At 45.3% G+C, this 23468-nt stretch overlaps 1 protein-coding gene across 1 annotated transcript in view; it reads left to right on the top strand.

The window, feature by feature from the left end:
- LOC8035681 (hydroxyacid oxidase 1-like) overlaps positions 1 to 23468 on the top strand; it is a 136928-nt gene that overhangs the window by 107180 nt on the left and 6280 nt on the right. Inside the window, exons 2-7 of the mRNA XM_040215385.3 lie at positions 2034 to 2188; positions 4213 to 4459; positions 10256 to 10410; positions 11288 to 11379; positions 14495 to 14653; positions 16602 to 16671. Coding sequence (XP_040071319.1) covers positions 2034 to 2188; positions 4213 to 4459; positions 10256 to 10410; positions 11288 to 11379; positions 14495 to 14653; positions 16602 to 16671 — 878 coding nt within the window. The remainder of the gene's footprint in view (positions 1 to 2033; positions 2189 to 4212; positions 4460 to 10255; positions 10411 to 11287; positions 11380 to 14494; positions 14654 to 16601; positions 16672 to 23468) is intronic.

The raw sequence follows: 23468 nt of genomic DNA, 5'->3' as shown, positions 1-23468 counted from the left end.
TGTTTCTTGTACGTTTTTCCAATAGGGCGAGTTGGTGATTCATACTAACACCTCACAGCGCAAGGACACAGACGCACACAAAAAATAAATTTAAAACACAAAAAAAAAGAACTTTCACATTGCGCTGACACGCAACTCTGTGGTGTATTACACTTCATCTTCATCATCTTTTCTTGCTATTATACACATGGAAGTAAAAAAAAAACAAAGCAGAAAAGGAAATTGAAAAGGAAAAAGAAAAGGAACGCGGTGGTAGCAGACGACGCGCGAGGCACGGAAGTAAGATCCGACGGCAGCGACGCTAGTTCTCGTGACCGCCACCTGAGCCACTCGCCTCCGCACGCGAGAATAGGGAGCTGCGAAACTGATCTTGCTCCAGTAACGTTGCATAACACTCTCTTTAATTTGTCTACGAGTAAAATAACGTTAAAACTGAAAATCTCAATGCGCTGCACGATGACGACCAAAACAGAACCGGCGCGGTTGGAAAGTTGGAACTTAAAAAAAAAAAAATTGTCGTTTCGTTTATTTTACAGTGAAGGGAACGAAATCCCCCTACGTGGTCGCTATCGTATGTAGTTAAATATTTGCACCTTTCGTGTTGTGGGAGCATAGCGGAAGTATTGAATAGCTTTTTTTAAAGGCACTAGATGTTTTCGAGAACTTGCTCGTAAACCTTAAAACGCGCTTCTCGTTTTTTTTTTTTTTTTCTTCTTTCTTTTGCACGACTAACTCTGTTTTACTGCAAGAACGAGGAAGAAGCACGAGGAAATATTTGAAACTCGAAACTTCTGCGTCAGGGACAGAATCAGCGCGACTTTTCCTGAATTCTCAACCTCGAATTTCAGCCACCTTTCAAAAGATGGCGCAAGTGCGCGCCGTCTGCTACAACATGAGTCCTTTTTAATATTTAAGACAATTAGTATGCCTTTAAGAAATTACAATCATAGAAAATGATTTTATTTAGAAAGAGAAAAGCTCCTATTAAATAATCGTTGTTTAAATAGCGGTCCTCTTGCCTGAAACCGGTTTTTGTATACAGAGTCGAGCTTGAAAATAGTCCCACGATTTAAAATTTGTTTAAACAAATATAAATATAAGTACATAAAAAAAACAGTTTTACAGAGAACCAGCCCAGTTCCTCTAGCATACAAATAAAAAAATGAGACCAGATGCTTGAACGCTAACTGAGAAAACCAAGAACGCGTGAAGAGAATTCTTTGAAATCTTATCATAATCCATTGGTGTTTACAAACAAAAACTGCTAGAGTTTCACTTTATTATTTTTTATGTTGAGTTCCTAAGTGTACCAGGAGCATTCCCTTAAATGTCGTGGTTGCCCTATCACTTGAAACTGAGTTACGACACTTAAAAATAGCATGAAAAAAGCTCTTTTTGAAAAATTAGTACAAAATGTGAGTGTGCCCATTAGGAAAAACATGTATTAACGGAACCAGACGAGTCCTTCCTCTATTCAATGGAAAAATAAGAATGCGTCTTAAATGAATTAAAAGTCTAGAAACATGGAATGGATAGAGGTATGTCTTTGAAAATATCAAAACTTGCGTGTTTTTTTTTTTTGTGTGATTCGTTAAGTTTTGGAAAATGCATATCAAATTCTACACTAAAACAGTGATGAAGAATTGGAAATTTATTTACAAAACGAACAAAATACGTGGCACGCGCACAGACGCGACATTTGCACCACAATTAGGAGCGTTAGCACAGCTGCCATCGGTATTATGGTTGGGGCCGTGGGACCGCCGCCTTAAGGTACAACTTAATAGCACACCAACTTTTGTATTAAAACTGCCGTTTATAAACGAGCGCGACTTACGGGCCGGGAAATGGTTTATATCAAAACCCACAGTCATACAAAGATCAGAAGTATTTCAGGATTAACTCCCAGATGGTGAAAGCGCTCCAGTGTGCTCTCTCGCCGTAAGCTATCCCAAGCGAGTTACAACGCTGTCTGTCACGTGCAAACGCGTACGCAAAAGCCAGTTTTTGAGGCTGTACAAATTTTTACACAGGCTACGCCTGCGGCCGAGAGTGCTCCGCAACGTAGCTGAAAGACGGATAGAAGTAACCCTGCTGGGAGACCAGAAGCTGTCTATGCCGGTTGGTATCTCTCCAACGGCTTTCCAAAAAATGGCACATCCGGAGGGAGAAATCGCCGTAGCGAAGGGTGAGTAAAAAAGGCGGCATCTGCTATGCGATTCAGTCACACGCCGGAGTGGGTGACTTAAGACGTTATTCTTGTCCAAAACTCGTGTCAACTAAAATGCCTCAATACCCTCCTCGGGAGACGTTCTTAAATAATTAATTAAATAATGAAATATGAACTTTTCCCGACCTCTTGTGACTTGTGGTGACATCCTAACGAAATACATGGCGTATATTTATTTTATTTTAAATATTTTTTTTTAAGAAAGGTACTAGGTTGCAACCTTCACGACCAACACTGTGCGATGCACTTCTAATATAGGCGCTACAAAAGAACAACAACAACTAGACCTTTCTTTTTAGACAGACACTTTACAACTGTAAAGGCTTGTGAGGCACATCCAATTGACAAATACCTATATACAGTGCTGACAAACGCACGGGGACAAGCGTTTGGTTTTGTCAAGTGCATTCTGTATGCGAGTTCTCTAACACAGCGTTTAACTCAGCTAGGCTCATGTGCCTGTGCCTTTGTCCGCATTGCCTTTGAGAAAAAGCATTCGAATTGTGAGCAATTCACCTGGTGAAACCTGGGGCACCAAAAGATTTTGTATAAGCTATACGCCATGGTGCCTCTAACCCGTCTCCGACTGGTGTGTTTCGCTGTGTCCAAAAAAGTGGACCCTCGATTTCCGCCTGGTGACGTTAAAGAATTTTCGTGCTGTCGCCTGCTGCGATCCTGACGCTGTCCCAGCAGCAGCGGTGGGTGTGGCAGACGCCTGTTCTGATGCAGGTATTTCTTAAGTTTGATATTGCACGGTAGCTTTCAGCCGGGGCTTGGAACGCCGCGACGACACCGACACTCGCGCTAGCGCGTGCTTTTTGCCAGCCCTTCTACGACCAACCGCCAGGATCGCGAGATCCGACAGCATGTCACACCGGCTTCCGTGACGTAATTTGTGGCAACTTCGGGATGGCATTTGATGTATAGGCGCGACAGAACGATAAGCACACCAGTCGGAGACGCGCTCCAGGCATCGAAGCTGCCTGGAGGAAAGTGATGTCACTTTAGCCATAATGAAGCCGAAAACATTTGTTGCCACTTATCTAGAGTTTTAAATGAAATCGCAGGTAACGGCTTTTCGTTGTCCAGAAATGTTAAAATACTCCGTGACGGAACGAAACGTTATCGCCTAAAGCTCCTGTCAACTTGCATAGAACGCAGGACCTCTGTTCTTTTTTTTATAATCGCAACAATCTCTCATTGAATCTGTTTTAGGCTGAACACTGCTATGGCAGCGCCCAGAAGAAATTGGAGGAATTGAATTCCGATACTCTAAACGCAGCTGATTTCGTGGCTCAACTGTAATGGTTCGTGAGCTGGAATGACGATGTAACCTGTTAGTTTGTGCGCTTCTTTTCTCTCGTCGGGGATGTGAACCTTGAAAAGAACGTCCTTGTCAGAGACTGTCAGGTCGCTGTATACCAGGGGTCTGTAGAAAGCAAAAACAAAAACATGTACAATTGTGTTTTCTTTCAGACATCAACTAAACACCAATACACTGTCTACAAACAAGCCAGTGTTCGCCCAAATCGGGTCTGAGCACTCTGCCTGTGCAGAAAACAGGTTCGCGTCAAGTAATGCGTTTCCGGCATCCGACGTGCCATTCATCTTCGTGTGTCAGTGAAATTCGTTCGCCGCCACGTTGTTTTTTTTTCTTTTTTTTTTTTTGCTTTGAAAAGTTTCGAATATGATTGGTAATTTTGAAGCCAATAACTAAAAAGCTTTAAAGGTTTTTCATCCGGTCCGGTCCACTAGCGATATATTTGGGCACAAGCTGAGCGTTTGGCGATGCCTACTTTATGTTTGAGGTGAAAATTAAGGTACGCTATACGTTGGTCCTGCTCTCTTGGAAGTGCTACTGTGACCGCCCGAGTAAGTAGAGAGGAAACAAAAAGCCTGAACACTTTTGAGGAGTGTAGTTGAGAGGTCACAGTGCGATGTGTGCTCAAGCCAGCTGTCTTTCTCACGTCGTCTTGTCGCAGCTGCACAGGCTGCTGGAACAGTCATGACGCTGAGCAGCTTCAGCAACGACTGCCTCGAAGACGTGCAGCGGGGAGCTCCAGAAGGGCTCCGCTGGTTCCAGCTGTACGTGTTCAGGGACAGAGAGTTCACCAGGAACCTCGTGGAACGCGCCGAGAGGTCCGGCTACCGCGCCCTCGTGCTCACCGTCGATATGCCCGTGGAAGGACAGAAAAACTTTGACAAGATGTCCGACTTCCGGATACCGGAGCACCTAAGGTGTTTAAAATTCTTCAAACTATGTGGAGCGCGCCACTTCTTAAACTTATCAAGCTTTGGAGATTTTTTTCCAAAGTGACCTTTCATTCCTGAAAGGCACGTATCATTGCACAATGGGAAAACAACCGACAAGGGGGACGTGTTAAATGTGGTATATACTTCAGTCGACTACAATTCAAAGCCCAGCCGAAGTTTGAAAAAACGCAAACGCAGGCGAACATAGTAAAAGGGCAAAGCCACGGTATACAGACATCGCTTGATTGACACAGTCAATCGTGCCAGTCGGACAAAATGGAAGCAAACGCCTTGTCATTGCACATGTCACGCTGCTTCATCAGCCCATCAACTCGTTGTCTCGGTCACGATCAAGGTGAAATCGAAGCAAAGGTCTAAAACTAGTCTAACTACAGAAGATGATGATGCCTTAAAATAATACTTAGTTTCGTTTTCAGACAGAGTAAGTTGAAGTTCGCAGGAAGAACTTCAAAAGGAACTTCACTGAATCCGCGGAATGACACCTGGGTCTCTGGACTCGACAGACACAAAGTTGGAGTCGAAACTTTGCGAAACGCGTCGATATGACTTCGGCGACAAAAACGCGGCGTCATTGTCGCCAGTGTCTGATCGCTCCGCTTCGTAAACTTCTGTCCAAACTTTCTGTCCGCCGAGTATAGGGCCCTAAACATTGCGCTGAGCCTTGTTCAGCGCCTCGAAAAGGATTTGAAACGTCGGCTGCCGCTCTAAGTCTCTCAAAAGGTTCCTTTCAACAAAAAAGAAGAATGACAAGTTTGCTGAAAGGAATATTTTAGAGCGCAGCTCTTAGGCGCCCGTTTTCGGCTTGAGTGGCGTTGCCGTCGCCGTCGGCGTCGGCGTCGCCGTGGGCGTAACCGCGCATTGCATTATGGGACGTTTCTTATATTGACGTCACACGTGACGTCACGTGTGACGTCACTAAGGTCACGAGTGACGTCACGAGAGTCACTGGGGTGACGAGTGACGTCACGGTCCCTCGTGGAGGTCACGACCTTCACGAGGGTCACGTGACGTTACAAAGGTCACTCGTGAAGTTCACGACGAAGGTCACGACCTTCACAGTAAAGGTAACGTAGAGGTCACGACCTTCACGAGTGATGTCACGAGGGAGGAGGAGGGGAGGAGAGTAAGAGGAGGAGGGAGGAGGGGGAGAAAGGAGAAGGAGAGGAGGAGGAGGGGAGGGGAGGAAAAGGGGCGTACCCTCCTTTCCATACCCTCCCCTCCTCCTCCTCAAGAGCTGCGCTTTAATTCAGCATTACAGGGAATTGTATACGTCTTTCATATTTTTAATGTGAAGGACGGCATGAAAGGAAATAGTCAACTCAGTATGATCTTTTTTTCGTCTTTTTTCTTTTTTTGCTCTGAACTCAAAACGATGTCAGCATTGTGAAACGTTACGCGGAAATTGTGGAAAATTCAGAAATAAATTGACAACGAGGAAGTACTACACTGTACTAGAATACGGGGTAGTGTTGCGATTGAGCGGCTCACGTGAGGCGTGTGATGTAGATCGCGAAAGGTATCGACACCGGCGCATCGGCAATAGGGTCAGTATAGTGGTGATTGTGCGCGGGCACCGCGTGCACGCGCACGTGCAGCGGGACGTGCGGCCTGCAGCGACTTTCTTCTGCCCCAGAGCCGCATATTGAGAGAGTTTGGCCATTCATTGGGAAGTAATGGAGGCAAAAGAGGATATACCATTGGCCGAAAACGGGCTGGACGTGTTCCAGGGCGCCTTCACATATTCGAATGGGGCCAGCCAGGAGCGGTAAATAATACCCAGGCGGTGGTCGCGAGAAACGAAGTCAATAAGTGCGTGGGAGTTACTCTCGGTTATTGAATATATGGTGCACGTGATATTTTGATCACGGCCATGTACAATATGACTCTAGCAAAACTATTGACGTAATCCGTACCCCAGGTGGCGAGGGACGGGAATCTGCCGTCCAAGCGGTCAGATTTCGTCCGAACAGAGTTCGAGCGGCGCATTCGTCTCTCACATGTTTTTGCATAATCATAATTGAAACATCATGTGTACATTATTTCCAACTCTGAAGAGTTACTGCGGTTAACTCTTACGCACTTATTAAAAGAGTTTCACGCTGCAACCACTAGGTGATTGTTTTCGGCTTCTGGTTGGTTCTGGTTTTTGCGCCTTATTCACGCCCTGGATGCGACCGCTCTTCCCATTGACCAAACTCACTCTATATATGGCTCTTTGCTGTCCTGTCGACTGCAGTGCCACAATTGTCGCCTACCCGCTTAGCCTCATAAGTTCCCCTTGTAGCGTTGTGCCGGTCCAAACACTACCCGAGATTCTGCAGCAGTATGGAAAATGGCGTTTCGGAAGCCATCTTGTTATTGTGAAGGAAAACGTTCATGCTGACCGCTAGCCTAAGTTGAATTCTCCCTCACGTCGCCAGCGTTCTCCTGCGCATTGCACAATAGCTGGAATCATGAATAGATTTAGGGCGATATAATGTGTAAGACAATAAAAGGGAGCCCAGTGTCTCAGCAAGTTATTCAACAGCACAAGTAAATTATTCAGAGGAACATTCTGCTGTCAAAACATTGAAGCAAAAAAATAAAACCTCGTCTAGAACAATCGCAGTTCTACAATACATACTGAATACCCCCGTTGATAGTTCTGCGCGTTTCAAAGTTAAATTATCCGTAGAATTTTTTGGATATTACAGAAAATTGGCTTGACACGTTTGTCGAAGTGGAGAAAATCGTGAACTTGTAATTTTTTCTTAATATTTAACAACCTGGCAAGTGAGTAAGGTATTTAAGAATTTTTAATTAGTGCGATAGATTAAGAGTGTCATATTTCCTTGAGCCAGATTAGGGTTGTTCAATATTAAACTCCCCTGCAAGGTAAAACAACGAGGTAGTGCAGGCAAGTGCCCACAAGACTTACGTGGGTGCTTCAGCTCCTTCCACTTCTGAAGAAATAGTACTCAGTCCGATGAGCAAATTCCGCTTCATGTGGGAGCAAAAGGCGTATATTTCGATGATGATTGAGCGAGACCATAATTTCGTCCTTCCGTGTTTTCGAGCTCGACGAGAGGTAGGTGAATCTGGCCCAAGGTGTAGACATCGTCACATGGCGCCTGCTTGTGAGGTAGTGCAGGCAAGTGATATGCTTTTCTGACACGCCAATCGACTGATCACTACTAGGATAAATTATCGCGTTTTTAGATAAACGAAGTCTACTTTGAATGCGTCATTTCAGTATCCAGACCAATATGGCCGTGGAGGTCTCACTCGATAAATCATAAGCAGCGTACTGCTTTTATCGTGTTCACGTCACTTCACATAGGCCGGTGCAAATAAAACCTGATTCTATAAAATCGTGTGAGATAACTTGAGACAGGAGCCAGTAGAAAACAAAGCCCACAATCCCGAACATGCAATAATTCATCGAGGCTATTTTAGAAAACTAGATTAATTACTGGACGTAAAGGCTGGATCGGGTTAGCGAATTATCCGAGGCAAACAAAAACCGTACTAAACTGAAAAAAAAAAATTAGATGCATATTGATGGTTTTGAAAACAATCTTGTTGCTCGGTGCACGCTGCCATATGCTGAAAGAAGTGCGTTCTTAAATTAAGTGAACGTGAACAGGAGGCGTAGTAATATACACTTCCGCGGGGGGCACGCTGCCTATCCATTAAAAAAATAAAGCGGGACGGAGCTTTTTCTCAGCGGGCTACGCACCTGCATATCTTTCTCTCCCAGGATTGTAAATTTGTTTTGTGGCATGGCGAGTGCTGTCCGCTTACGTCGAAGTTAACTTTGATCAGTTCACATAAAAGGAAAGACGTTTACAATCTCCTGTAACACCGAATTAGAGCGCAGCTCTTGAGGAGGACGAGGGGAAGGTACGGAGAGGACGATATGCCACTCCGCTCCTGCTCGCCTCCCATTAGGGGAAAATTTTCCACTATATTTTGCGGGAAATTTTTTTTTGCTGAATTTAGCGGGGAATAATTTCCGCTAAAGTTAGCGGGTAATTTTTTGCTAAATTCAGCGGTCAAATATTTCCGCTAAATTTAGCGGGGCATTGTGTCCGCTAAATTAAGCGGGGAATTTTTTCTGCTAAATTTAATGGGGAAATTTTTCCGCTAAAATTAGCGGGGAATTTTTTCCGCTAATAGTAGGGAATTTTTCCGCTAAATTTAGCGGGGAAATATTGTCCGCTAAATTTAGTGGGACATTTTTCCGCTAAATTTTGCGGTGAAATTTTTCTGCTAAATTCAGCGGGACAGTTTTTTCGCTAAATTTAGCGGGGAATTTTTTCCGCTAAAGATAGCGGGGCATTGTTTCAGCTAATTTTAGCGGGGAAAGTTTTCCCGCTAAATTTAGTGGGGAAATATTTTTTCTGGTATAATTAGCGCGGGAATTGTTTTTTCGCTAAACTTGGCAGAGAAAAGTTTCCGCTAAATTTTGCCGGGAAAATTTTTTGCTAAATTTAGAGGTTAATTTTTTTCTGCTAAATTTGGTGGGGAATATTTTCTGCTAAACTTAGCGGGAAACGTTTTGGCTAAATTTGTCGGGAAGATTTTTTCTGCTAAATTAGCGGATAATTTTTCACGCTCATTCTGGCAAATTTAGCGGGGAAAGTTTTTGCTTAATTCAGCGGGAAAATTTTCGGTTAAATACAGCGAGGAAGTTTTTCCGGTAAATCTAGCGGGGAATTTTTTCAGATAAATTTAGCGGGGAAATTCTTCCGCTAAATTTAGCGAGAAAATTTATTTCACTAAATATAGCGGAGAAATTTTTTGTGCTAAATCGAGCGGGGAAAAGTTTTCCGCTGAATTTGCGTGAATATTTCTCCACTAAATTTAGCGGGAATTTTTTCCGCTAAATATAGCGAGGAAGTTTTTCCGCTAAATTTAGCGGGTAAACTTGCCCATAATGCACCGCGGGATTGCGCCGACGGCGACGCCGCTCAAGCCGGAAACGGGGGCCTAAGAGCTGCGCTCTAAACACTGAACGAACGCTAAGTCGCGCCAAAATTCGGCAGTGCGCCGAGACTAGGAAAACATACAAAAGAGATGGGACATAGGATGACTAAGATGATGACTACGCCACACGTAGCCATCATCCAAGGAACTCAGATTCTCTGATGAGTCAAATGTTGACTGCCAATCACACTCACAAACCGGGATCCATTTAAAGGCTGGTTTATAAACTTCTGTTTTGTTGTAGCCGAGTGCGTTGTGCAGCCTTCTACTCCCTTTCGACGAAAGAATGCAAAGCCCCGCTGGCACCAACTGTGATATAGCCCTCAAACGGTATTTAAACGATATAATGGAGGGTTTGTTGTATTTGCGAGATCACATGTACGGACGATATATGACAATAGGCCATTTCTAACATTGCCGGAAGTTTTTTTTTTTTTTTTTTTGTCTTTTTTATGTCGGTGGGAAAGATAAGGTGCAAAATATTCGGAAATTACGAAAATCGCCAATATACTAGAGCTAATCGATAGATGGTGTCGGTATGTTCTCTTGTCATAAGGGAGCAGAATGCTATGCAACGCAATTGGTTGCAACCAAACGCAAGTGTGTGAACTAGCCTTAGCTTCTTTCATAATGTTCACTTTTACTTAAACTATTGCAGACTCGGGTACTGCACTTCTTTGTCCGCCAGTTAAAGTTCGCTATCAAGTCCTGGAAACCGAGAAGCAGCATGAAAAACGTCCAGGAGTGTCGCTTCAGGAACTCTACTTTTTTTTAAAATTGCAGATATGGCAACTTTTTGGGAACCTCCAGGCACGAAGATGCACTCCCAAGTGCTGCAGTGTGTGACGACATCTGCGATGCTTCCCTCACCTGGGCGGACGTCATTTGGCTGAGAGGCATCACGAAGCTGCCTGTGGTAGCCAAAGGAATTTGTACAGGTTCGTTGCTTCTGCACACAACTGTCATTGTAGATGATCCGCACGCCAGGCTGTTATTAGGAATGAGTCACGGAATGGCAGGTAGTACATAATTAGAGTTGGCAAAGTGACAGAGGTACATGAGTTCGGATGTCTAAATAGATGCAATCTTGGGAATGAACCAAATAAAACAATATGTTTGTTTACCTTCTTGCAGAACACGGAAACGGACAATTACGTCGGAGAATACCAAACAAAAATTCCAGCGAATGAAAATTCTTAAAATAATATTAGACCAAAAAGAATGCTATATAGGCGAGAGTGAAACATTGTGTTCCTTGTCCTTGCGCACGGAACCTTGAATTTTGTCTCCTCGTATCCTGAGCTTTGTAATTCGCTTGTATCCTTGTAATTGCTCGTCTTGATTGGATGTCTTCAAGCTTTGTAGAAAAGTGAACTTACACGTGGCTTCTGGAGTGCATTGGTAGGTAATCCACTCCGGAGAAGCCAGCTGCAAACAAACCCCGGGGATTTCACAAAGTCTCCTCGTAGGAAATGAATAAAAGTGAACCCGCTCCGAGTTCTCATAATAAATGTAATTTTATAATGGTCTTACTTTTATTAGATGCTTGGGATGCAACAAATTCTACCTGAATTTGCGAGAAGGCAGCCATTAACCTTCTATACCTCCCTTATTTTTACACACTAAATACACAGTAGAAGGCAGGCAATGACTGGTCCTTAGCCGGCGCTTTTTATTGTCAGATAGAAATATTTAGTTAAAGGGGTACTTTTAAAGATGAAAGTAATTAATATGCTCCACTAGAACGTCTTGAATACATATAAACTATTTTGTAAATGCTTTTGTTTATTTGAGAAGTCTTGTTTTCTATTACAGCCGAAGATGCCGAAGAAGCCATTCACTCCGGAGTTTCTGCCATATTGGTCTCTAATCATGGAGCAAGACACCTGGATGGATTACCTTCGACAGTACGTTCGTGCTTGCTTTCTTTCTTATGGGCTAAGCTTTTAATTAAGCTGTTGGTTAGTTTCGGGTCTGTAGAGTAAAGGCCCGTTCACACATGCAGCGAAGCGCTAAGTTAGCGCTACGTGAGCGCCCCAAGGAGCACTCAAGTGGCGCTTCCTAGCGCGTGATGTAGCGCTCAGTTAGCGCTTCAGTAGCGCTCTGTTAGCGCTTCAGAGGAGCTTTGTTAGCGCTCTGTTAGCGCTACAGAAGCGCTTTGTTAGCGCTCTCACGCTCCTTGCGCCTTGCTTGCTGCTGCGGAACTGCGCGTGCACGGCGATTTTGTTGTTGTTGTTTTTCCTTTGGCATTGAAAGAGAGCCGCCCTCCAAGCAAAGGGTCGGGCAGGCGATCCAGAGTCGTGGACTCTGAGTGACTAATTGATTGGGTACGACCTCATCGCTTTTTATTCGAGATACGTGACCCTGGTTTCAAAGACACGCAGTTAAAAATAATCGCCTAAGAGCTCTGTGTCTCGGTTCCCCAGCCTATGAACAAGGTTCGCCGGGTACCCGTCGGTATCTCGGTGGCGAAACATTTCGCGCACCCAGAAGGCTCTTCGGGGCGTTAAGCCGTCCACACACATATGCACTAATCGCGTATGTAAGAGCACTTGTAGCATTTCTATTTCAGCACCCCACATGTCCACCATGGTGCTGCTGATGCACACCCAACCACAAGAACCGGGATTGCAGTGCACGCGCTAATCCGCAGCACCGCGGTACAAGAAGCGCTACTGAAGCGCTAACACGGCGCTACTGAAGCGCTAACAAGGCGTTACTGGAGCGCTAACAAGGCGCTAATGGAGCACTAACAAGGCGCTACAGAAGCGCTAATCGCGCGCTATGTTACAACTAAGTCACGCGCAAGGAAGCGCCACATGAGCGCTCCTTGGAGCGCTCACGTAGCGCTAACTTAGCGCTCCGCTGTACCTGTGAACAGACCTTTAAAGTGGTAATGATGATGAGAGGTTTAGCGGCGCAGCAGCAACGAAGGTTATATTGCGCCTAGCTTGACATATTCATGTCTTATTGAAGAGACATTTAAACAATAGGTTAAATAAAAGTAATCGTGTAAATATTACGTTTTTTAAAGAAAATGTTTTAGGCGTTTAACGGGAGCTAAAGCCGACTCACACTGCTTACAAATGATACAAAAGAGTCTGCATACAGATTCAAACGCGAGTCACCGCGAGATCCGTTCTTCGAATGCCCCATGGCAATGTGTTCAAGAAGACAACATGGCAAGCGGCATTCGAACCACGGATGTTGCAATGACTCGTGTTTGCAGGCTGTCTTGTGATGTATGAGCAGTGTGACCCCTGGTTAAGGGTTCACGCCAGATAAACGCATGCGGTGGAATGCAGAAATGAATCCTCGGATATCATTAGTCATATATCGTCCCTCTACAACAGAATAACAGGTCGGCATGTCTTAAAACAGTGCACGTTTTGTAAATCTTTGGAGAACCTATATCGGTGATCGGGACAATTTAATATCATAACAAAAAAAATCTTTCAAAATGCCCTTTTGCTTTTTTTTAGGATTGAGGAGCAATCTGAATATTGTCCCAGGTCGCTGAGTTCTTTGGACCGAAATTTGTTTTGTGTTTGGCAATTTGGGGGCTCTGAGGGAATGAGACAATGTAGAGCCATACTTGATACTCTTATGTTAGAATTTTGATATTTTGGTCCCGAGCTGCCGAAGCGCCATAGTTAGGCTTCACTTTTGGTTGTTGAGAAATGTAACATGGAATCTTTGTGCCTACATTGCCAAACACGTGCAAGAGTGAGGCTTTACTTTTCAGTTGGCTTGTTGCCATCTGGAATTTTTAGGCTACAACTCCCGAGAAAATATCAAAATTAGTTTTCACTGCTGGTTGTTGGGCTATCGCATGGCATTTTTGGCATATATAACTCGCATTTTGGCAAATTTGTGGTGTCCAACACAAACGCGACATGTAAAATTTCACTGGCTATCTGACAAAAAAAGTACTTTTGGCATAATTAACACCTTAGAGAAGATCCTAATTAGACCCAAGGTAGGTCGATAGGAATGCCAGACTAAGGCCAAGTTAGGATTTTCAGCGGTGTGCGGCTTGTGCTTAATGCATTCAGTCACACTTTTCCCACATGCGTTATAATTAGGAGCAGAAAGGCAGCTCCTGTTTGGTTGAAATATGCTCTATTTTATCTTTCATCTGAAACTGTCAACATCACAAATGACTCCCGTGAAATTTTTATAACCTGTAAAGATCGTCGCCGATGCATGCATATCCCTGGAACGTTCTGCCCACCACAATACCGTTAGCGTGACAAAACCCCGTTAACCTTTATCGTCAACGGAGTTTTCGTTTATATACAGGCAGAATGGTAAATGTTAACAAAGCAATGCCGGTCGTCAATTTCCCTATTGGTGCTCCACACCGCCATCTTGTATATGCTTGACTTTATGAACCCTCCGTAATGGGGAGATGACACAAATTTAACACGTTAGACATTAGAACAAAATTACAAAATATTATACACTGAAACCACAGGTTCTTATTTTTCAATTGCTGCCAATATTGGATCATTTGCGCAGTTTCGAGTTATTGAACGTATTGTGGACGCTTTTTTGAGCTCTCTGTTCTTTGTGTTGCGTAAGAGTTTTACCCTTCTGAGCTGTGTACAAGGAAACTAATGAACTTGTAATGTGATTAATGTTTGAGGTGTGCAGTTTCTTCCATGGAAGCTAACAATCTCTTTTTTCCTTTTATATTGGTGGCAGACTGTGCTTACCTACCCATGCTCGCTACACGTGGACGTAAGCTCGAACTGAGGAACCCATGGGTATTGGGATACATTTGCCACCCCTGTCCGTTTCAATGAGAATAAGCACTGTTTCTGGTGCGGCTGTGCACAATCACTGATTCGTGATGCGGGTTATAAACTTTGGACTTTGAGTAATTCTGCACTGGTAATATATTTCATCTAGAGATGCCCACCTGGACTCACTAACTTACTAACTTCACGCCGTCTAAACGTCCACGCAGCACATTAACTGTACAATGTGAAATCCGCACTCTTCTCGCTCTGCTTCTAGATTGAAGTCCTCCCCGATATAGTGAGGGCTGTCCGTGGCCGCGTCGAGGTCTACCTCGACGGCGGAGTTCGTCGAGGCACCGACGTGGTCAAGGCGCTGGCACTCGGAGCCAAGGCCGTGTTTATTGGACGCCCAGCACTCTGGGGTCTGGCGTACAACGTAAGGCGTCGCATTTTCTTTTGCTTCTTAAACTCAAGGCTTCAATATCAGACGTTCTCGCACTCTCAATAAAAGTGATACAGCAATTTACACCTAAATAAAAAAAGCACTGCAGTAAGAAAACTACGCCTTCTATCAAAGGTTGAGTAGCTTTTTCTTACTTTTGGAGAAGGGTTCGGTGGTTCATTTTTGCATTGGATGATTATTTTGCCAACATCACCCTATTACTATTCACCACAACCTTGTGGCGAACAGTATTTAGCCTTCAACGCTTAATTGAATCATTATTCGTTTTAATTTGGAAGTCGAAAGATTAGCTCTGATAGAGTTGCCCGCTTCCAGGAGCAGAACCTTATTAGACTCAATTCAGCCTTAGCATACAAGATCTTTATTGAACTTTAACTGGTTTATTTTTTCGTCTGGATCAGGTGTCTAGTTCTTCTTGAAGATACTTAAAAGAAAAAAAAGTTTCCTTACTCTCAGTTGGTTTTGCTCTCAATTAAATATCGAACAAATCTTCTTATGGACGCAGCCTTTCTAATACCTTTGTTACACGGGCTCGATTAACCACAGTTACGCTAGCCCACAGTGCAACACGATACTTGCGGACAACATTCTGAAGCAATGCAGTTGAAGCCATGGGCGCACGTGCGCCTGGGCATCTTAAACACCCATCAGAGGAGTGCACGCGTGCAGTCTTCACTACTTTAAAATAGCTATCCGGGAGTATAGTGCTGTGACTGTGGAAGCGCGTAAGAGCAGTTAAAGGTGAGTTAACTGCGGTTAAGAGTGCCCTCGTAACACGGGTATAAGTGAGTTCAACAAGTAATATCATTGTTCGAAAGTAAGCGTCTGTTGTTTCTATGACACGACTGACAATGATATAGTTAATAAATTGTCACTACTTTGTCGCAGTAAATGATATTGGTTTACCATTTTCTTAAATCACCCGAGGCTTGGTGGAGAACGAGAATTATCCCAAGGAGAATAGAAAGGAGCATAATGGAAAAAGTCAATAATTCTCCTTTGTGAAATACCTATAGTATTTGTTATTGTGACGTCTTGTTGTTTTGTTTCTTTCTTTCACTCTTTTTTTTTTGCACTCTCATTCCCTTTTTTATATAGTCTAGGAAGTGGTAAATCTACACCAGTTCGCATACGCCATCACTGTTTAATTAAAATTGGAAAAATTGGCGTACCATTCGAGAAAGCAAGAAGACAAAACGGAGTTTGTCAAGGAAATATAATTAGTTCCGTGACAAAGATGAACAATTCTAAATTAACTGCAGAGCGTGTTCTACTTGACACAGAAGGATTAAAACAAACTCGGGACAAGGGACGGAAACACGTCTTACATTCGCAACAATGTGATTGTTGTTGCGAGTGAAGGGCATGCTCTTCGTCCGTTGTCTGGAGTTTGTTCTATTCTCTCTGCGTCATGTTAAGAATTATACTATTCTAGTATTCCATCACTTGGATTGGAATTGAATATATAAGCCTCCCCATTATCTAGTCTGTCAGGCCAACACCTCCTAGACAGCAAAGCCCGCGCGTTACGTTTCATGACGTGACGTCCGGGGGTCCCGCACGGGCGCTGATTGGACGCGAGTGCCGCGTCAGCGTTCGCGTGGGGCTCGTTTCCTATCATAGTCCCACGAGAACGCTGACACGGCACTCGCATCCAATTAGCGTCCGTGCGGGACCCCCGGACGTGACATCATGTGACGTAACGCGCAGGCTTTAAAGCCGTCTAGGAGGTGTTGGTCAGGCATCTGCAACATTTCATACTCGACTCCTTTGTAGCTCTGCTCTTCTTCCCCAATCTTCTTATATGACGTTAATTTTAAGTGAGGAATCACTTTCACTTCTGGACTGCGTATAATATATACGTATATTTGCAATCGCCTGGGGAGAGCAGAATTTCTAATGTGTGTACTAACACCCGCAGGGTAAAGCAGGCGTGCGCCAGACGCTCGAAATCTTGAGGGAGGAGCTAGACCGGGCTCTCGCATTGATGGGTAAGTCGGAGGTCTTATTCAAGAGACATATAAAACAATGTGTGCGCTTAGGGGCCTATAGTCACTGATAAAGGGAAAATGGCGGAGAATGTCTCTTGGAGAAACACCCTTCAACACGCTCTTAATGCCTTCCGTGGTGCTTCTGTTGCGCGCGCGAGCTTGAGGTGCACGAGAGCTCGGAGCTCTTTCCTGCCGTTCTCACCTTCTAAGGGACTCTATCCTGACTATCAGAACAAACATTAATTTTATTTACTGGCAAAACAAGGTAAGCTCTTTGCTTTCTTTCCTCCATAACAAGTAGGCTTCCGTTGTGGCGCGTATGCACAAAAAATTTCTATAGTGACCCAAACGGTCACCGCAAGCGGATTCAAGAGGGGAAAGAGGGTGACCGCTCCCCCCGCCCTCCTAACTCCCCCTAGGTCAACTTTATTTTAATAAAAAACTGATCCAAAAATCTTTTTTACGAAGAAATTATTAGTTTTTGGTGACATAACGCCTATTAGGTCAACAAAACAGATCTCGGTAACGTTTCGCAAATCCGCCCCTGATGGTAACCCTTAATAAACGCGAAAGAAATGTTAAAACAATTGAGTTTTACGCGTGCGCATGAAGTAAGTGTTCGGTGATCTGGTCTGTCACAAGGCCCAAAAAATTGACAAGTAAAGAAAAAAAAAAGCTTTGCGGTTTTATCCTATTTAAGCGTCTACCATTTTTGCGGTTTCCACATCTCTTGTATTTCGGGCAACCCAGCGAGCACGGATAGAGTAACTAAAAATTAGTGCGTCATATTATACCTTGACGACACGGAAGCCTCCTCCACCTACGGGGGCGCCTCGTGGTACCGAAAGCGCGCGGCATGTGACGACATCGTGATGTTGTCGGTCCTGGCCAGCTCCTGCCTTAGAGTCGCTGAAAGCTTTTTTTTAGTCGAAATACAAAGTATAAGTGGCATAAACCGTTTCAAGTATCTATGAACGCAGCTTTTGTCTAGTATTTTAGTTCATAAAAGAAAGAAATGCAGTTTAGAAAAGACACGCGACAGATACAGTAACCAAAGACCGGTAGTCATCCCCTCCCCCCCTCCCCCCTTTCCATAACATTTTTCATAACCTTAAAAGGTTGGGAATCGCGCAAATATCGATGTAGTCTTTTCCGCCCTCAACAGACTCTCAGGCTTATGTAAAAACGTTAACGCCTTACGTAAAACACTTACCAGCTGCACTAAAGAGCATAAAACCCCATACATACCTTGCTCAGAAGGAGTGATTTATTCCTTTCCGCTTCCATGCGGCGGTCAGTACATAGGACAAACTTGAGGATGTATAAATGACAGATTAAGGAAACATAACAACAAAACCCGAATAGCAAACGCAGGACTTTTAGGAACTCACTGCGTTGTTTGTGGGTGCACTGCAGACATCAAAAATAGCACCGTAATTGGAAATAATTATCACCACTTAACACGTGAGATAATTGAGGCACCTAACATCATGAAAAGAAGTGACACTTGTTTTAGTAGTCCACCATTACGCTTACTGAAGGGGAAGTGTTATATCTTGACACTCGAATGATAATGTGTGATAGACATTGGCATTTGTTTTGTACAGAAGACAACAAAGCGAGATATGGCGACTTTTATATTGGTGAAAGAAAAAGAAAAAATACGAAAATACATACTGAGTTGTAGGTTAGCGTGAAGTGAGTGACCTTTTCTCTGGTGTGCGTGTATTTTCAATGTGACTGAGTTCACTTTTGCGCTATTTCCTACAATATGAATATCCAACTCGCCCAAGTATCCATTTTAAGCACTTTAGAAAGTACGGAAACAAGAAATGACCCGTCGACCTACCCGCCACCAAGCGGTGGAAAAGGCAGCGCATACTGGAAAGTGGTAGTGGGATCAGGCGCCGACGCGTGCAACGCATTGCTGTGAAGCGATGAGCATAGAAAGGTCCCGGATATACGCGGCGGCGCTGTGATCGTATGGGCTGGAGGATCCGACCGGATCCGAGCGTTCCGAAGGTCTTCGCGAGCAGGTTTGGCTTGCTGTTTGGCGGTTTGGCAGCGCGAAGTGTTTCCCCCTCTGAACTGATATTTACCCCGTATTTGCTGTCGTTTGTTGCCAATGAATTGTCATGCCGAATTAGTGTTTAGTCGCGCAGCAAATGCAATGCTAGCCGCCCTGGTCGGCCGCTTCGTACAGACTATCCAGCACATGCTTTAGAGGCGCCCTTTCGAGCCGTCGACAAGGAGTGCGGCAGCCGTGAGCGCTCGCTGAGCTCACTACCCCTCCTCTAGTTCACGGCCACCCAAGCCAGGACCGGGGAGGTCATAAAGGACGTTATTGTTTTCGCTCGTTTTTATACTTTTAATTTGCCTGTAACTTTTAAAATAAAGCGAAATTCGCGAAACGAACAGTTTCACTAAGTTACTACGTTCAAGTTCGGCGCAAATTAAAAACCAGTCAAAGAGTCGTTGCAGGGCCACTTTAACATTATATATATCTGGTTTAACGGTTCTACGGTTCCACCTCTGTCCCTTTGTCTGACCATTCTGTGCGTCAGATACTGCTGGGTATGTTTGTAAGGGCGCAAGCACACCGCAACTAAATACAAAAAAAGGAAACAGATACGACTTTCAGACACTGCTTGGGGCGTTCTTCTTCCCCGTATGACAGCCCCGTCACGTTGGTCATAAAGAAGTGCCTTCACAAATGTTCGAAGGCTATACAAGTACAAAGAAAACATATTTGTAACATGCCGCGTCCGAAGATTACAAGGTCTTCTATGGCTGGATATAATACCGTGTTTTTATATGAGTAGTGGGACTGCGGCTGATCTGTGCACACAGGTTTGAAACATGGGGATAATATGAAGCGATCATCACTTATTCCCCGGGCAAAAAAATGTTGAGTCAATGAGCTGTGGACGTATGCGCAGCGTCCGATATACCACACAGCAGATCAACAGCGCATGCTTATGGTAGCGCTCAGAGGGCGATTTTTTCAAAGGCCTTTATAGTCCGCTTCGGGCATAACAGTCCTCCGGAACACGTTTTGAATCACTAAAAAATTAGAAACGGTGACGCTTCTTTGTAATGCGGAATTAGAGCGTAGCTCTTGAGGTATGCTACTTTTGTGATATACCGGGGTAAGTAATTTGAGAGAGATATATTGTGGCGGCGTGTCCCTGTCGGACCACCAGAGCCTACCAAGACACCATGCTCTAAAGTGTCTGCAATCTTCAAAAGGAAGAGAAGGACGATGGGGGACCCGAGCTCGAGGCAGCCCTGCGCGATATATAAAAGAACGACCGGCCTGAAGGTGAAAGGACCGCACCACAAGTTCCGGCTGACTGCACATGGCCAGGCTCTGGTTCCTTGCAGAGTAAAATATTTTAGTTAGGTTTCCGGACTCTGTTGGTCCATACCCGCCGCGCTCACGAGAGCAGTCGGGAAAGCCATAGTGGTGACCCGGTTTCCGAACTGCAACTAGTGATGCAAAACTATCGATAAATCGACTATCGATATTATCGATAGTTTTTCCAAAACTATCGATAGTGTCTCAGAACTATCGATAGTCGACTATCGATAGTACTATCGATAGTTTTTCGATAGTCGACTATCGATAGTACTATCGATAGTTTTTCGATAGTCGACTATCGATAGTACTATCGATAGTTTTTCGATAGTCGACTATCGATAGTACTATCGATAGTTTTTCGATAGTCGACTATCGATAGTACTATCGATAGTTTTTCGATAGTCGACTATCGATAGTACTATCGATAGTTTTGCGATAGTCGACTATCGATAGTACTATCGATAGTTTTTCGATAGTCGACTATCGATAGCACTATCGATAGTTTTTTTCACTATCGATAGTCAGATTTCTGGCGACTATCGATACTATCGATAGTACTATCGACAGTTTTGCACCACTAACTGCAACGCAACCAACGGAACCAGCGTTGTAATGGCGGACGACGACGCGACAACTTCCTGTGGCATCTCTACAGTCACCTCGAAGCTGCCTCCCTTCTGGACGGCGGACCCGAGCTATGGTCCGCTGTCCAGAAGCTGTGGTTTGTGCAGGTCGAGTCCCAGTTTGCGACTCGGCGCATTACAGCGGACATGTCGAAATTCCACCATGTCGTGTCCAGCCTATCGCCTGCCATCGCCATAGAGGTGCGGGACCTCCTAATTTCACCACCACCTCAAGGCTCAGCTTATACGTCGGACAAGCGCTTCCGAGGAAAAGCGGCTCCGGCAACTGTTAACAGCTGAGGAACTGGGCAACCGTAACCCCACCCAGCTACTTCGCCGATTGGAGCAGCTCCTAGGAGAAAAGGCGTCGACGATTGACCAGTCGCTGCTCCGCGAGTTGCTTCTGCAGCGCTTGCCAAGGAATGTGCGTATGGTCCTCGCGTCCGCAGGGTACATTGGCCTCGCCAAGATCGCCGATCTTGCTGATAAAATTATAGAGGTCTCGGCAGCACCAATAACCATCTCAGCGGTCCAGGCAGAAGCACTCCGGACGAGCTGGGCGAGCTGCGAGCGGAAGTCCGTCGTCTCGCCGACATGATGGCGAAGCTCCAGGTTCCCCGCAGACGCAGCACGTCCCGTGAACGACCACGGCGCAAGCCTCGCTCATCGTCTGGCACAAACTCGGGGGAATGTTGGTACCACCAGCGGTTCGGTTCCGCTGCTCGAAAGTGTGAGCCGCCCTGCTCACGAGCGGAAAACGCCAGGGCAGAGCATTGGCGGTGGCAAGTGCTCCCGCCAGCGAAGAGAGCTACCGAACGCTGTTCTTTGTAAAAATACTCCAAAAGCCGGGAGACGTCATAATTAAAATAAGAACACCGACTTGACATAACAGAAAAAACAACTTCATTAGACGTTTCGCCTCCCATGCGTGAGGCATTATCAGTAGTTACACAGCAAATGCAGGGTTCAACCTCAACTCAACGCTATTTATCACGAATGTCCGTGTAAGCTTCGTGGAGAGGGCCGCGGTTTTTGTTGCACACGGATGTGTCCCTGCGAACAAACCACGATTCTAGAAGCTTTCGGGGCCCCCATCTGTCCTCCCTCGCCAAGGTCGTCGCGGCCGGAAAGTCAACAGAAAAAACAGCTTCATGAGACGTTTCGCCTCCCCTTTGTGTTTGACCGCATCACTGGTGTTCTTTTTCTGATAGACACCGAAACAGAAATCAGCGTAATCCCATCAACTGCGGAAGAGCGCTGGCTCCCCAGCACGTCACAGCTCCGGGTCGTCAACAACACGGCCGTTGCAACGCACGGTGAGCGCTCACTGACACTGGACTTAAGATTGCGGCGCACAATTCGGTGGGTCTTCGTATGTGCGGCTGTTCCCCACGCCATTATGGGGGCTGACTTTCTGAAGCATTTTGCACTGCTGGTGAACGTCAAGAGCAGACGTCTGCACGACAAAACAAATCGTCCGACAGTGCAAGGCATTGCCTCGTCCCTCGCTTCCATCAGCCTCACGTTCGCGGTTACAGCGGATGAGACGCGGTACTCCAGTCTCCTCACCGAGTTCCCGGAGTCGACGCGTGTAATCTTGGACGAGCGCCCGTCAAACACAATGTTACGCACCACATCCAGACGACAGGAGTACCTGTCCACGTGCGCCCATGCCGACTGGCACCGGACAAGGTGCGAATCGCCCGACAAAAATTCGAGCACATGCTCTAGCTGGATATCGTCCGCCAGTCGAAGAGCTCCTGCTCCTCGCCTCTTCACGTGGTCGCCAAGTTCACCCCCGAGGACTGGCGCCCATGTGGAGACTACAGAGCCCTCAATCCCATCACATCACATGACCGTTATCCCATGCCGCACATCCATGATTTCACTGGAGCGCTCCATCGCACTACCATCTTCTCGAAGATCGACTTGGTACGCGCGTACCACCAGATCCCCATCGAGCCATCGGACATACCCAAGACAGTTGGGAAAGCCATAATATATATATATATATATATATATATATATATATATATTACTGGGGGGGGGTGTTTTATGAGAGACGTATTTGATGGTGCGATGTGGAACAACCAGAGGCGAACAATGATGCGTCTTTGGCGGAACAGCCGAATCGCTCCAAGCTCGTGTGCCAAAAACTTGCAGCTCGCGTTCCTGCTTACCGAAGATGATCGTCGTGGTCTTCCTCACAGCTCCCCCCGGTGGTGGTAGGGCCGGTCATTCCGGACTTTAGGGGCGTGAGGATTGGTGTAAGCTAGGCTTGAAGCGGGACGTGAGGGATGGTCGCAGGGCGGGGGTATTGGAACCACCTCGTGGTTTATGTCAAAATGATAACGTATGATGCGATATGATCCGGGGAATTTATGTAGGAGTTTTCTACATTTTACAGTCTGAAGAACTGGTGTCTTCAGTAAAACAAGCCGCCAATATTATGAGACACTGGTATGTGTGCGTCCGCGTGACGAAGTTGTTGTAGCTGTTGCGATGCAAAGTTTAGAGCCAGGCGAGTCAACGGGCGTCTTCGGCTCGAGAAATGACTTCAGAGGTGTGTCAATATACGACGAAACAGTGCCGAGAATAGCATGAGGGTCGTGAGCGTAAAAGAGATAAGGGAAAAATCCCGTAATTGTTTGACGTGCCGTATTTTGGGCGTAGATGACGTAAGGAAAGATTTTATCCCAGTTGGTGTCGTTATCCGCAATATACATGGGTATCATGTTAGCTAGTGTGTTATTCAGCCGCTCGACGAGGCGGTTAGATGATAAGCGCTTGTCACATGATAAATCGTTCTGACA

The sequence above is a fragment of the Ixodes scapularis genome, unplaced genomic scaffold, assembly GCF_016920785.2.
Source record: "Ixodes scapularis isolate PalLabHiFi unplaced genomic scaffold, ASM1692078v2 PGA_scaffold1__304_contigs__length_218370807, whole genome shotgun sequence".
NCBI lineage: Eukaryota > Metazoa > Arthropoda > Arachnida > Ixodida > Ixodidae > Ixodes > Ixodes scapularis.
Note: the sequence above shows the minus strand (reverse complement) of the source record. Positions and strands in the feature narration are given on the sequence as shown.